Genomic DNA, 15,481 nt, shown 5'->3' on the forward strand with positions numbered 1-15,481 from the left:
TATCCCAAGCATCAGTACAGACTGGGTGATGAATGGATTGAGAGAAGTCCTGTAGAGAAGGACTTGGGAGTTCTGGTGGGTGAAAAACTCTACATGAGCCAATAATGTACTCTTGCAGCCCAGAAGTCCAATTTATCCTAGGCTGCATCAAAAGAAACATGCCCAGCAGGTTGAGGGAGGTGATTCTCCCCCTCTACTCTGCTCTCATGAGACTCCACCTGGAGTACTGCGTTCAGCTCTGGGGCCCCCAGCACAAGGACATGGACTTGTTGGAGCAAGTCAAGAGGAGGGCCATGAGGATGATAAGCGGGCTGGAGCACCTCTCCTGTGAAGAGAGGCTGAGAGAGTTTGGGTTGCTTAACCTAGAGAAGAGAAGTCTCTGGGATACCTTATTGGGGATGCCTTATTGTGGCCTTACGGTACTTAAAGAGGGTTCAAAAGAAAGGTGGGGAGGACTCTCTATGAAAGGAGTGTAGTGAAAGGACAAGTGACCAGTCATGTTTTTAAAGTGAAGGAGTAGATTTAGATTAAATATAAGGAATAAATTCTTCATTGTGAGGGTGGTGAGGAACTGGGACAGTTTGCTCAGAGAAGCTGTGTAACTCCACCCTGGAAGTGTTCAGGTTAGATGGGGCTTTGAGGAGTCTGATCTAGTGGAAAATGTCCCTACCAATGGCAAGGGGGATGGAACTGGATGATCTTTAAGGGACCTTAGGTTGCTTTTAACCCAAACAATTCTATAGTACTATGATAGGGCTTTTTGTCCATATAGCCCCAGTCCAGATTACTACCACAGGAGCCCTCTTTATATAGCTTCACCATAGCTTCCTCTGATAAACCAGGAACTAAAGCTCACCAGCCTTTTCCTGGCAAACTTTCCAATAATTATTGCAACAGGTAATAGGGTGGTATAGTCAGGGTTCATTTCAGCATTTGCAAGGAAAGACAGGCAGTCAGAAGAGCCATTTTTCCTTTATGAAAAGAGACATCATTCACCTAGTCTAAGGAGTACTGGGTAAAACAAAAACATTTTATTGCTTTTTTTGGCTGTGTGTACAAAAGAGCTCTTAAAAATGTTGTAATATGTACAGGGGATGGACTAGTATGGTTTCACAGAGGCAGGGTGCCAGGACATATTATGTAAGGTGTTGACCTTTCTTAAATGTTAAATTAGATATAAAACAGTCGGTTTCCAGTTCCCCTTTCTGGCAACAGGTCAGCCTCATGTAATTCCATATAAGATGGGCCCCTCACAGCAGAATAGCTGCTCAGGATATCAACAGAACACAGAAATTGCAGTGGTCCTGTGGATAATGTCTGTTCTCTTCTCAAGAATAAAGGGCATGCTCTTCCTCTTGTTCCTCACATGGTTTTGTTCTGGTCAGCCTGCACCTCCACTCTTACGTTTCTCTGTCTACCTGGATCCTTCAAACATGGTATACCTTCGCTGGGACCATGATGAAGAGGAGATGATGACTTTTGAGCTGCAGGTTCGTACAACTGGCTGGGTGGCGTTTGGATTCAGCCCTCATGGAGAGTTGCCTGGATCTGACATTGTGATTGGAGGTGTCTTCCCTAATGGCAGCGTCTACTTCTCTGTAAGTTGAAAAGTCTTCTGAAAAGTCTTCTTCTGCATCCCTCTTTGACAAGGCCATATTGTCAGTGTGTTGTTTTGACAGCATATGGGTTTAACTGGCTAAAGCTAGCTATCTGGGACCATTTTAGATGCTATATTAGCCTCCGACTGGAAGAGCCCAAAAGGCCCCAGATCTTCTGCAGGTCCTATATCATGGCTGCTAGCCCCGTGCAGCTACCTTACATACACTTGATATCCCAGATGACACTAGATGTTGTTAGGCAAATAAACTGATCCCATCTGTGAGTCAAAACCACAGCTAGAACTAATTAGATATGATTGAAGCAGTCACCTACCATTAAACTAGAAAAGGTTGCTGGGAGAGTTACTTCAGATGGGATTCTGATGTGAAATTCTTCTGTTTTTCCTCACTTTCTTCCTCTTAAAAGGTTAAATAAAATTCAAGAAAATGAAAGTTTATAGTTTGCTCGCTACAGATGTTGAGTGGATGGGGAGGAGAACAACTTTTCACATCTCTCTGCAATTTATTTATTTAGCTATCCTGATTTTGCATAGGAGCTCATAGCCTAAGTCTATCAGAATTGTGGTCTAGCTTTGTAAAGTGAGAGACCTCCTTGGAGCCTAGCTCTGACTTGAGTACTGTGAATGGGAGTCCTCCTACCAAAGTAAAGTTGTTGGAGAGGCAGTCATCTGGTTTGAACTAGTGTTCTGGGTTTCTTCTGGAGTAAGTGGAGAGATGTGTTCACCTCCACAGGTGGCTTCTTCCTGACAGTGTTAAATGCTCCATTATTAATAGGATAGGACACCCTTGGGGCTTGATGATTTTTTCCATTGACTATGGTATTTTTTCCAAGAACTAAGGTTAGATGCCTGATGTTAGGACAGCTGAACTGCAGATGAAAAAAATGCCCAATAGGGCACTAAATACAAGGACAGTGTGTGTTTGTTTGAAAGAGAAACAGTTTAGTATTATCCAGACACAGGAAAAGAAAAAGGTTACACCGATTAAATATTTGCAATTCAAAGTGGTTTTAGTTTGCTCAGACAATTTATTTTCCCTATTTACATAACAGTAAAATGTGTTTTGCATGAAATGTGTCTTTAGGCTTTTCTAAAGTCAGTGAACTTTGGAGGAGGTAAGGTAGCTAGCTTCACTCATAGTCTAGTTTTTTGCCAAGCTGTTGTAATACTGAGTTTCAAATCTTTTTTGTGATTATGACACAATGAATTATAGGAGTAAATGAAACTACAGGGGGGAAGTAATATGGTCAACTTAGAAGAAACTGGTGCTTGTACTTTATTTAAGAGTAATTACAAAATAATAATAATAATAATTTAGGGTATAATGAAAGCATTTAATAACTCCTAAAAGGTACAACCTAAAATAAGAAATTGAAATATTCAGTTTCAAAATTATTAATATTAAACATTCCATAATATTCAGACTAAATATTTAACATTTTCAGTATTTCTCTGCCTTAGTAGCTGGAATTCTTAATTTAAATTAGAAAATCACTTCAGTCCCACAAACATCCTAGTTTTTATCAGTTTTACTACATATAAGAAAATATGTCCCAATTACTTAAATATGGAGACATTATAGTAAGCAAGCACATTACTGAACACAAAAATCTACATGTGTTGTAGGATGTGTGTCATTTCTCCTGAACCCATGGAACTGACTGAGGAAAAAATTGCTAGTTACTGTAAATGGCGTTTTTGTGGAGCTTTCTGTTTGTGTTCTTCCCTTAATTCTTTTTCTTGCATCTTTGATTTTTGTTTTAATCTTCCCTTTTACTTCAACCGTGCCAAACTCATTATCTGAATAATGACCAATGGGTGGAAAAACTAGCCAAAAAAATCTCTTTGGATTTCTGTTTGTTGTTGTTACAGCTGTTCACTGCCTTTCTCTTTCTTAAGGTATATTTAATTTTACATATTTATTTCAAAGTACTTCACTTGCAAAATACTTATCTTTAAATTGTGATCTTAGAAGCTTTGGTATGCCCCAAATATTTAATATTTAAACTACCCCTGTTTTTCAGCAGGGCTTACTTTACCTCCCAGTTCCTGTGTAACTTAGCCAAATGTGCTAAAATACCCTGGTATGCAGGAGGAGACTCTCTCTGTCAGGGAGTGGGGAAGATCATCCAGAATCCACCCTATCCAAGCCATCCTCTGGGCAACGGGACAGCAGGGGCTGCTCTTCCCTTGAGAAGCTGGATGTAGCAGGACTGGATGGGAGTTATCTTTGATTTATTTGTGGATATTGGCAGTGAAAGTGGGGGAGATTTTTTGGTGAAAGAAATACTTAGATTATTCAGGTGCCACCAACAGTAATTAGAAACATGACTTCCTGGAGTTTAGGAAGTTTTTATCTCCTCTCTATGGCTTTTACCACTCTTCCTTTTCCAGGATTTTCATGTGGTAGATGAGGCAACCCTTGAGGAAGATGACAGCCAGGACTACCAACTACTGTCAGTGACAGAGAACGAGACCTCCACCACCATGCTGTTCAAGCGCCACCTCCGGACATGTGACTCAAATGACCTGGATATCACAGTAAGGAAGGGGACTGGTCAAACAACAAACCAAACCAAACTGCTCTCATGTCCCCCTGTAGTCCCAGTTTCTCTGGATCATATCTGATAATAACAAGATTTTCTCACAACAGTAAAGTTACAGGAATATGAAGAAAAATATGGGATCATACAGACACATTTACAATGCCCATTTCAAGGGCATGATGTTGATGTGTTTTATATTTTCTTACAATGTTTTCCATCAAAGAATTGTGATGATTTAAGTCTCAGTGTTTTCCTAAGCTTGCATATAAGTTTAGTCTACGCAAAAATGTTTGTCCAGAGGTAGGTGTATATTCAACATTTTTCCAGAGTTCAAACACATGCTTAAAAAATTAGTTATATTCCTTTGAAGTGACAGACCTTTCTGATTACCTTCACTAACTGGAAGAAAATAAAATCCCATTCTAAATGGTAAGAAGGTTCAGACTTCCAAGGCTACTGCTGTTCTTACACAGTGGGGCAGATCCAGGCAGGAATGTATGCTCAGTGTTAGCTGCTAATGGAGAATCATGGTGCTACAGTTTTGTTAGCATTTTGTAGCAATTTGTCTTGTAGCAATTCTTAGTAAAAATTTCTAAAGCCAGCACCCTGTATTTGTAAGGAAAAAAAAAGTGTGTGTCTGTATATATATGTATATATATATATACACACACACACAAAATATACGTGTATATTGTTTTTGTGCCTGGACAAAGCAAATTTTGTGTTACAGTGGTTAGTTCCTGTTGTGTGTTCTGATACATTGCCTAATTGCCCACATGTAACATACATACCAAACATTTGCATTTATAATACAGGTGACTTTTAACTGCACATGGTTAGTATTGCATTGGATTTTAATATGTGTGCAGTGGTATAACGCATACGATGTGAATGAATGACATGTTTATCGTTGATGGGAAGGAAGTAAGATTTTCCAATGAAACACTCTCATTACAGATGGACACAGCACGTCTCATTACTGCATTTGGCACTGATGACACAGTCCAATTCTTTAAGGGCCAAAAATTTTCTAAATCTCTTTTCTTGATGAGATACAGAAGTCCATCCAACTCAACTGACCCTAAAATATTCTTCACTTATGACCTGAGGCTGGACAACGTAAGTATTAGACAAAAAACAGTTAGCTCCCAGACTCAATGTCTAAGCTGTGCTTGCTCAGAGATGTGGATAGCTGAACTGGAATCCTGGAGCAGACTACCTGGGATGTGTTAGTGGAGGACAGACTTGTTCAGAAAAGAAATGATATGTATGTGTTGTGCTTGAAACTCTAGACATAAAGGAATTAAAAATTGTTGATCGAACAGGTTAATTGTTAAGACCTGGTGGAGCTGACCAATATATTTTCTCTTCACCAGAATGGAGTTTTGTCTTCTTGAACCTTTAATCATTTAACTCATTGCTACCAAAACCCCATCAATCTCTTGCTAAATGCATCATCTTTCCCTCCCTCCTGACTGGAGGAACAGGGTCCAGTTCTGTTTTTCGTTCTCCTTGCACAGCCTCCTTTTGGATCCTCCACTTTCCTTCACGTTATTGTGCTGCCAGAGGAATCTTCAGGTGATTTGTGTGTCTGCTTCTTTTCCAGTTTGCTGTTCCCGTTGAAGAAACCAAGTATGCCTGTACCTTTCTCCCACTGCCCATGGTTAAGCAGAAACACCACATCTACAAGGTAAACTTAGTGGCTGTCTTCCTGGGGGAAAAAAAACAGGGCAGAACAAACTTGTTCCTTCAATTATGCTTGCAAGTCTGTCCCTTACAGCATTTTCAGCATAAATCTGGGAGCATTCCATGTGTCCTTCACTGCCATTGGGATGAGCCAGTTAATGTCTGGATTGTGTAAAAATATTCTCTGCCTCATTTCTAACCTTGGCATTATCTTTGTCTTAATGTACATCACACTGGAAGAAATCTTCCTACAAGTCTGACTCTCTCAGTGTAATGAACTCAGGCCATGTTACCAATCAGTGTCTTTGAGAGCAAAGGGAGCCTGCAGAATTTTCTGTATTTGAAAAGAATTCAAGGACTTTTCCTTTTTTCTTCTTGGAAATTTCTAAGCATACCTATATAAAAGGCAATATTAACACTTGTAGCAGTTTCAAGATTGAATATGGAAAGGAAGGGAAAGGAGAGGAGAAGAGAGGAGAGGAAAGGAAAGGAAAAACATGAACTTACCAAACCTAGTTTAATTCTCAAATTAAGATAATTTTGCTTTAACGACACACAACCCTTCTTAATTTTGCAGGTTTTGAAGGTTTAAAAAAGAGATGTTCCAATGAACTGACATAAAATTTCAGAAGGAAGAATTTACATGGACTTGAAAAGTGAGAATTTAAAAGACAGAAAGACAAGCCTACAGAAAAAACTCAGGAGTTTTAGTCAGTTGTGGTGGTAACGTCAGGATTTTGAGGCCTGATTTCAATGGTACTAGTAAAACTTCAATGATTCATAAACAGATGCAGGTTATTTGCAGGTTTATTTTAAACTATACTGACTATAGTTGTGTTGGCACAGCTGAGGGGACAGCAAGTTACAGTGAACCTAGATCAAGCATCCAAGGTCAAGGTTCTTTATCTTGCTATTCAGCCAATAAAGTGGTTCATGAGGTAAACTAGTTATATTTCTAGTCTGGAATCACACCGCCAACATAGTAGGGCAAATAGACATCCCTGTAATTCTGACTAAAGAAATGTGCTTTAGAGGAAGGTGCAATTCCATTCTGGAAAAAATGGACTCTGCTGGGTGCATATTGAAATTAGTGGATAAACCATCATCCAGTTTTCCATTCGTCTTGTGAATCTGATTATCTGTTCACTCAAGCTGTGGTTAGCTGTTCTTCCTTGTTGCTTGGGAAATAAACATTTTAGGATTGAAAATAACTTCATTTTTTGTCTCTTTCTCTTGCTTACAGTTTGAACCTGTAATAACACCACACAACATAACTTTAGTTCATCATATTCTGGTTTATGCCTGTGGCAATGCCAGTGTGTTACCAAGTGGCATAGATGATTGCTACGGAGCCAACCCAGATTTTGCCCTGTGCTCTCAGGTGGTTGTGGGCTGGGCTGTTGGAGGAGAGGTGAGTTTGTGGGGCCCATCCCCTTCCTTATTTCTTGTTGTGAATAGTGGTAACCCTTTTTGTCAGCTTATCCAGTAAGACCTCACCATCCTGCATGGAAAAATAAATTTTGAAAATTCTTCTTTTTTTCAATTCAGAAGAAAAAAAAAATAGAACAGGAAGAATTTTTGACAACATTTTTGTTTTTAACAAAGTCTGAAAATATATTCACAGATGCAAGAAAATCAAATCTTCATTTTTCTAAGTTTCCATATTGTCTCTGTCAAAAAAAAAAAAAAAAAAAAAAAAAAGGAGAGAGAGAAGAGTTAAATTTACTAATTACTTCATGTAACTATGTAACTTTATTTCTCCACAAGTCTTATCAATTTCCAGATGATGCTGCATATTCCATTGGGACACCTTGGGACCCTCAGTATGTCCGACTGGAAATCCATTACAGCAATTTTTACTTGGTATCAGGTGGGTAATGTTGGATAGTTGTCCGACAAAGAACAGCAGCAGGATGGTAGTCTCAGACCTCACCTACATACCAATTAGGAACCAGTTACTGTGTGAAATCCTTCCATGTATTGATCAGTACAACCTTCAGACAGTAAGGGGAAACTTAACTGGAATTCAGGAAGAATTCTGAAGTTATACCTGCCTAGGTTAGACAAGTCTTGTTACAGAGAAACCTAAGCACATCTATCTGCTGGTACATACTAGCAGGTACGGTACATGGGAGTGTTAGGAAGAACATCAAGAAAAGGTGGGCATCGTGGGAAAGAGGAGCAGAGTGAAAAGTGTCAGACTGACTACAGGAGAAATAGGTATATCAGGTCAGGATTAAGTCCTGAGAGACTAATAGTATCACCTCAGGCTTCTACCATGACCTCCAGCACTCAATCCATATGACAAGCGATGAAGGATGCAACTGTGTTATTTATTATAATTTTACAGCAGGCAAAACTAAAGTTTTGATGGGAATCACCTGAGCCTATAGGCAGGGTCAGACAGAGATACACTGTGAATGAAGATTTGTGCAACCATGCACCTTGCATGACTTTGATATTGCACATGACAGTGAACTGTGTCACTGAAGGTAGGGTGGAGGGCTTAGGCCCTCCTGTCAATCTGTGCCTGTTCCAGTTCTGTAATTGGGAATGAGACACTCTAGGTGTTGTTGCTTCAGGCACCTCTGCTGATAACTAGACAGTGCTCCCTCCTGAAGAATGGGAAATTATCCAAAGTCACAACAGCAAGGCATGCCTGGAGGCCCAGGGGTGGGAAGAGGGCCAAGGTAAAGGAGAACACAGAACACAAGGGACTCAAGGTACAGTTGTGAACAGAAAAATGTACAGATGTGAGCAGAATAGACTGATGTGTACAGGGTGCTGAGAGTCAAGCTGTGACTATTTGGCTATTGAGGGGACTGGGGATGTGGACCTGGGAGCTGGGAAAAGTGAGCATTCAGACATGCACAGGCTGGATGGAAAACTAAGGAAATGGGTCATGTAAACCAGAGATGTTTCTGGAGTCATTGCTGAAGGAGCGGTTATTTTTATTTTAAAGGTTTGATCGACAGTTCAGGGGTACGAATCTACTATACACCAGAGGTACGAAAGTACGATCTGGGGGTACTGCAAACAGGCATCTTCACCTTCCCTGTGCATTTCATTCCTCCTGGAGCAGAATCCTACAGATCTTATGGACTTTGCAATTCAAGCCAGTTTGATGAAGTGAGTGTGGGGGAAAGACATAGGAAATCCTTCGTGTTTTCTTGATCTTTCTCACTTCGGTCTTTTGTCTTGCTCTAGACATGTCCAAAAGCCATTTGGTGCAGGGTTCCATCTTGCCTTCCATTTCTGCATGTTGCAAAATGAATATCTTTTCCAGCGAAACTGCTCAGAAGAGACCCAGGGTTTGGCTGAAGTGCATTAGCAGAGCTGTGTAAGCATGTCAAAATCATGGCTCAAGTACCCATTCACAACATCTAGGTAAATGGTGTGTGTGTGTGTGTGTGGAAGCAAAGAATGTAAAGCTTCCCAAGACCCCCAAGGGAGTCTGTTCCACCACATGTGAGAACTTTGACCTACCACAGGTATGTGGTACTGGTGCAGGAAGGTAGGTGCTGGGCTGGTGAGGATGTGATGCAACCTCTCAGGTCAAGAAGATGCCTCTAGGGCAGAGAGCTCACATGCCTCTAAAAACTGCCATAGGGTTGCTAACAACAGTCAATTCCAGTGGACTGTGGGATCCAGCAGATTTACCCCCTCCAGGACTAGATATCCCTTTCACTGTTCCCAATCCCAGCCAGTGCTGAGGCTGGGGGAAAACTCCAAAGATACAGATATCCTCCACTCCACCCCACCTACCCAAACACACATGACCAGAGAGTGGTCTCAGCTGCAGCTAACAGATCAACACGGACAGGAGTACAGTACCTTTACAGGTACCACGTGGGTGAGCACAGACATGGGGGTACCCTTGTGAGCACAGACAACACAAATGACCCAGTTCTGTTCCTCCTATCTCGGAAATCAAGGTTAAAATTCACTAGAGGAACATGCACATACTCTCATGCAGCTCTCACATGTACTCATACTTCTGGGTCACTCCAATTTCTGGTTCACACTGTAAGTCCTTCCATTATTTGTGCTCAGACCTAGGCCCCTTTTATGCAGTGTCTTGCAGGGACCTTGAGTCTTACATATATGTAGTACAGAAGGCACACTCACACAGAAAATAATTAGCAATAGAGTGTAACAAGGTAGTATATATAGACTGCAAAGGTCAAGTACTAGGCTTAGCCAGACTAGTACACTGAACTTAACTCTGCTTATGTACATTTGGACTCTCTCCTTCCTTTCCCCGTTGTCCTACATTTGTTACTATTTCCCTACCTTTGATATTTCCCCTAAACATCCCATAATGCATTTTGCACATTCCCACAATCTACTTACAGCATCCCATTCATTTTACATTTAATTGAGCGATTTTACATTTTTACAATTTTAAAAGTTTTACTATTTTAGATGAACATCCTGTAAGTGGTTTGCTCCTTCTTATGAGCCCTTGGTTTTCTCCTTCTCACCAATTATTAGGATTCTCTTTGAACCTTTTCTGGTTTACACTTTGGTCATTCTTTTAATAGCCCATTGATTGTTCAGTCTTATGATTTTTGCTGTTTCTCTTTCCATTCCTTGGTCTTTGTTAGGGTTCATGTATCTTCATGTTTAACTTACTACCTCTTTCTATCTTGTCTCTTTTTTATTTTTTTTTCAGCTTGTAATAGCTGATAGCAAAATATACTTACTGTACCCAGCCTGAGAAATCACAGACTCAGACACCTATTTCAAAGTACCTAAAGTGAAATTTTCAGAAAGGTTCACCAGAACAACCTTTCAACAGTAACAATGTACATGAGGAGACAGCCTAAACCTTGTTTTTTTTCAAAAAATGCTAAGTTGACATTTAGAGAGGTTCAGTCAAGCTTTTGACTTGATGGGCAGGCTGGAATGTGTATTGCAAAGCTTTGACTGTGAGGCATGACCCTTTTTTTTTTTTTTTTTTTTTTGACTGCAGGTGAATGGGAAACCAGTTCCAGATCTGCACGTCTTTGCCTACTTGCTTCACACCCACCTGGCTGGCAGAGGAGTGAAGGTTGCCCAGTACAGGTAAGAGACATATTCTTGCCACTGCCATGGTCTCAGTCACTGACTCTTGGGTCAGAGTGGACAAGAATCCTGTTCCTGGGGTCATTTCCATTCTGTTAGTGCAGGAGACTCCCTAATGTCTGAACTGTAGTGCCAACAACTAGCTTAGAGAAAGATGGGTCAGTTCAGTGAAGAGTGAAAGACTAGGAATGCATGTACTGTCAAACAAATAGCCCCAGGCAGTGAGTTCAGGCATTGCACTGCTGCTCTTCTACACTGGTCAGCTGCAACAAGGTGCTCTGACGTGTCTGGACCTGCTTGCCAGACTCACCCCAAGGCTACATAGGTGCACTTTGGTGGCCTGCATGTACCAGTTCCCATGGGCTGTATAGGCAAAATTATAGTGGGTTTGGCTTCCTTTACCATCCTCCCACTCTAAAGATTTCATCTCCCCTGTGCACTGTCTGATCACACCCCAAGCCATGAGGCATGAAGTCTCACTTTCAGGCTATGAAAATAGCAAATCATGGTCTGCAGCATATTGTTTGAACACTACTTCTGCCAATTTAAAGTTATAAATAAATAAACTGAAGGGGGAGAGAAGAAAAAAGTTGTGCTTTAGGCCAAAAAGGCGTAACAGAGGTCCAAGTGCTTGGTAGCATAGGTATGAACACTTTCTCTTCCTTAGGTTTCTAATTTCAGAAAAAAAAACAGTATGAGCCAAGCATCACACTTCAGAATTTACAGGGAGTCAGGCAATTAGACCTTTCTGTTTAGCCTGAGAACAACCCATGACCCTATGCTGTTTAGCCATATGGGTGTAGCCCAAGACATTCCAGCAACATTATAATATTAGAGTGCTCACTGTGACACCTTCGAGGTGAAGTTCTCTGACTGTCTACACAGCATCAATGATGCATCTGGGGTGTGATGTGGGTCCCATTGGGAATGGCAAGAAACTTTGGCATTGCTTTGTCTTTATGTGGCTGTGCTCTCACACTAAGTTCCCAGACCTCTCTGTCTAGAGAGTTCATAGGATCATAGAACAATTTGGGTTGGAAGAGACCCTAAAGATCATCCAGTTCCAACCCCCTTGCCATGGGCAGAGACACTTCCCACTAGGCCAGGCTGCTCAAAGCCCCATCCAACCTGACTGTAAACACTTCCAGGAATAGGACTTGAACAACCTCTCTGGGCAACCTGTTCCAGTGCCTCACCACCCTCATAGTGAATAATTTCTTCCCTATATCTAATCTAAACCTAGTTTCCTTTAGTTTAAAACCATTACCCCTTATCCTATTTGTTCAATTTACTTAAGATAAACATATATATGAGAAAAGACTCTTACAGATTTTACCATGTTAGGACCATGCCCTGAAGTCACCTCAAGCACAAGTTCCAAACCAGAAAGTCAAGTGTTTGAAACAATTTCTGAACAGAGCAGACTCAGTCACAGTGAGCTGTGGGGAGTGATTATTCTTTTCTGGGATTTCCCCTGTAGGATGACTATGTTGTTCTTAGTCATTTGTCTAATTAGTGGAGCCCTCAGCCTGTTTGGAAGTTGGTCTTGGTAAAATATAGCAGATTATGATTAGCCTTAATAACAATTTAGGGACTTTCTGTGGTTGGATGAAATTTTCTCTCTGGAAGGTGGCTTTTTCTCTGGAGCTGTTGACTCAGGGCCTTGGTAGCACAGGTCTCCTTTTTAGGTGTTCAGTTTCAAAATATCCCTATGTGTCAAAGCACCCATAGCAAGTATAAGTGAGGAAGCTAAAGCTATGTTGTTCCAAATGATAGCAGTAGTCTGGGGCTCCTTTTCTTTATGCAAGTCACATGATACACATAAACTGTGTGTAATGTGACAAAGCATCTTCTTTCTTGGCATTTTAGAGGTAATCAGCAAGATCTAAGGACTTGTGATATTTATTGATGGATTAACAGTGCTCAAACTGAGCAAAGACCACCTAAGGAGCTGTATCATAAAGCAATGTAGAAATAGCAAATAAAAAATGAAAATAGCAGTATAGAAATACCAAATTTACTTTAACTTACTTTTGATGCACCTGCAAGGGAGGACCTACAGAGCTTGCCAGCTCTACTATGCTAGGGTCAGAGAATCTTTCTTTTTGGTGCTTTGTAGTGCAGGTATTGGAGTTCTTAATTCTGGGATCCCAGAAAATTTTAGAAAAGAAAAAAAAAAAAAGATTTTGAAGTGTGTGTTTGGGACCGTCATTAAAAATGTGTTGTGTAAGTTATGTAAAAAAGAGATGAAGCATGATGTCTGGACGGGATTTTTCTCGACTCCATTTATTTCATCCAGGAATCAGTTATTCTACACTCCTCTCTGCAAACATTATAGCCCTCTCCCCTTGTACATCTTTGCCAGAAATGGAAAACAGCTGGGGATCATCTGCGAAGACAACAAGTATGACTTCACCTTGCAGGAGATTCGGGACATGAAGGAAATCCTTGTAATCAAACCAGTATGTTCATTCGTCTTCTGGAATGTAGCTGTGGGAGAGCAAGCTGGGGAGGTGACATGCGTCAGAGATGTTAGAATATGTTGACATATTCTGTCCTTCATTCCACTTCAGGCTTTGGCCTCTTTCCTGCATATGGCTGTTGTCTGTGGTTTGTCTGTACAGCTCTGATGGTATGACCTACTGTGTTCCCTAGGGGGATGAGATCCTGGTCGAATGTAACTTTCAGACACTGGATCGGTCAGGGATTACTTTTGTAAGTTTGTTTTTCTACCTACCATTTTTCCATTGCTTTTAAAATTAGTTTAGCCCCATTAAAATACTTTGGGCAAAGCAAATATGGCACTGTCAAATGCTTCTAGTGCTAGACACAATATCAGACATACCGAGACATTCCTTGCAAGGTTGTGCTGTGGCTGGAGAGTAGCTCACCATTAAGACCCTCCTACTCTAGGCTTATGAGCAGATCCCAAAGATGTCTTGCACCTAATACCATACAAGCTAACCCTTGTCCAAAAAGTCAACTCAAGTAGAGAAACTTGCAGTCGAGTAGTTTTTCAATCATTGAACAACTGTATTTAGTGGACAGTTTGGGTCAAATACAGAAAGTACTAATACAGAAAGAACTAATCTGGCAGCTGGATCTGATTTGGACTTCTCAAAATATAAAGTCATTCTTTTTAACTCTTCTTGTTCAGATCTCAACCACCAGTTTAATTATATGCTTCTGCACAACACAGCACAAAAGCAATTATTGTCATACTCTAGCTTCATAACTGACTTATTTTTAGAGAACATAAAATACAGAGGAGATCAAATATTATAGATATGATATTTCCCTTCATGTTTCAGAAGAACTTTGCACAGTTTCAGACTTTAAGATCCCATAGATTGAAATACAAATACAGTACTCTTCCTGAAAGACAAAATAAGTACATTTAATTTATAAAATTATAGAGTAGCCTATTTATTGAACTGCTGTGAGGATTTTTTATTTCTAACTGACAGACAATCAGATACTTCCTTTTTCACCACACAGGATCTGCATGACCTGTAAACAAGAGTGCTTTCCTGAGGAGAAACTGTCTCCCCTTTGAATCTCAGTAGACCTCATCCTTATGTCTTTGCAGGCTGGGCCAAGCACCATGAATGAGATGTGTCTCTCATTCCTCTTCTACTACCCTCGTAACAACATCTCCAGCTGTATGGGCTACCCTGACATTTTGTATGTTGCGCATGTACTCAAGCAGGAGGCCTCAGAGTGAGTCCTGAGTCAGCATGTTTCTGGAGGTAGCAGAGCAAAATGTAGCTATGAAGAATGGTAAATGGGAAAGAGAATGTAAATGAAATGGTCTTAGTGAAGATATACACACATATCTGGATCTGTGAGGTAGAATTCCCTTGTTGCAGAAATTTATCAACTCCGTCACCTTAAAAATCTCTCATTTTCCCCCTTCCTTCCATTTTTCCTCCTTCCTCCTCACTGCTTGTCTTCTCTACTTCCCCATTTCCCCTTACTCTCTCCTCAGTGCAGTGGAAGGAATGATGGCCATGGACTTTGTTGACTGGAACAACGAAACTGTCAAAACTGCAGAGAAAGCAGCCAAGGAGGCAGATCAAATAGTTGTGATTAAAACCATTAATGTAAGTCCCCCTGCTGCACAATTTGTGGTTGGTGTCAACTCTGAGGTTCTGAGAGTTAAGCACAGCTGAAATACAGAGCCAACACACACCACCGTGAGAAATACCAGCTAATCATAGCTTATCTACAGCTTATCTATTGGAACTGAAAGAGCGTACTTAAATTATGAAAGCCCATCTCTTAGGCTACAACTGCAAGCAACTGTCCAAGAGATGTTTATTAATCATTTACATTTGTTCTAAAAAAGTTAAACAGTCTTCAGAGAGAAAAAAAACCTTTTGCATCTCAGTAACATACCAGTGCTTAACAGGTAATGCTACAGAAGGGCATTTTTGATGCAGTAAAGTAGTGCTGAAGATCCCTCAAGCAACATGGGAGTTAGGATGATCCAGAAAGCTCAGTCTCATGGGACATGGCTTCCTAGCCTTTACTTCTCTAATTACATGTCAGCCTCATAACTACT

General features: G+C 40.6%; 1 protein-coding gene across 4 annotated transcripts in view; it reads left to right on the forward strand.

Moving 5' to 3' along the window:
- The first annotated feature begins 636 nt into the window (after positions 1-636).
- Positions 637-15,481, forward strand: part of LOC118157830 (putative DBH-like monooxygenase protein 2) — an 18,519-nt gene continuing 3,674 nt past the window's right edge. Inside the window, exons 1-12 of one of the 4 annotated variants that reach the window (XM_035312326.1) lie at positions 637-1,598; positions 4,013-4,159; positions 5,122-5,283; positions 5,771-5,854; positions 7,094-7,261; positions 7,618-7,720; positions 8,813-8,979; positions 10,826-10,917; positions 13,283-13,379; positions 13,573-13,632; positions 14,507-14,637; positions 14,906-15,020. In XM_035312326.1, coding sequence (XP_035168217.1) covers positions 1,242-1,598; positions 4,013-4,159; positions 5,122-5,283; positions 5,771-5,854; positions 7,094-7,261; positions 7,618-7,720; positions 8,813-8,979; positions 10,826-10,917; positions 13,283-13,379; positions 13,573-13,632; positions 14,507-14,637; positions 14,906-15,020 — 1,683 coding nt within the window. In that variant the 5' untranslated portion in view covers positions 637-1,241. Of the gene's footprint in view, positions 2,026-4,012; positions 4,160-5,121; positions 5,284-5,770; positions 5,855-7,093; positions 7,262-7,617; positions 7,721-8,812; positions 8,980-10,825; positions 10,918-13,282; positions 13,380-13,572; positions 13,633-14,506; positions 15,048-15,481 lie in introns of those variants that run through there. The other 3 variants (XM_035312350.1, XM_035312335.1, XM_035312342.1) reach the window with 3 other exon arrangements.

Source organism: Oxyura jamaicensis, chromosome 1, assembly GCF_011077185.1.
Source record: "Oxyura jamaicensis isolate SHBP4307 breed ruddy duck chromosome 1, BPBGC_Ojam_1.0, whole genome shotgun sequence".
Taxonomy (NCBI): domain Eukaryota; kingdom Metazoa; phylum Chordata; class Aves; order Anseriformes; family Anatidae; genus Oxyura; species Oxyura jamaicensis.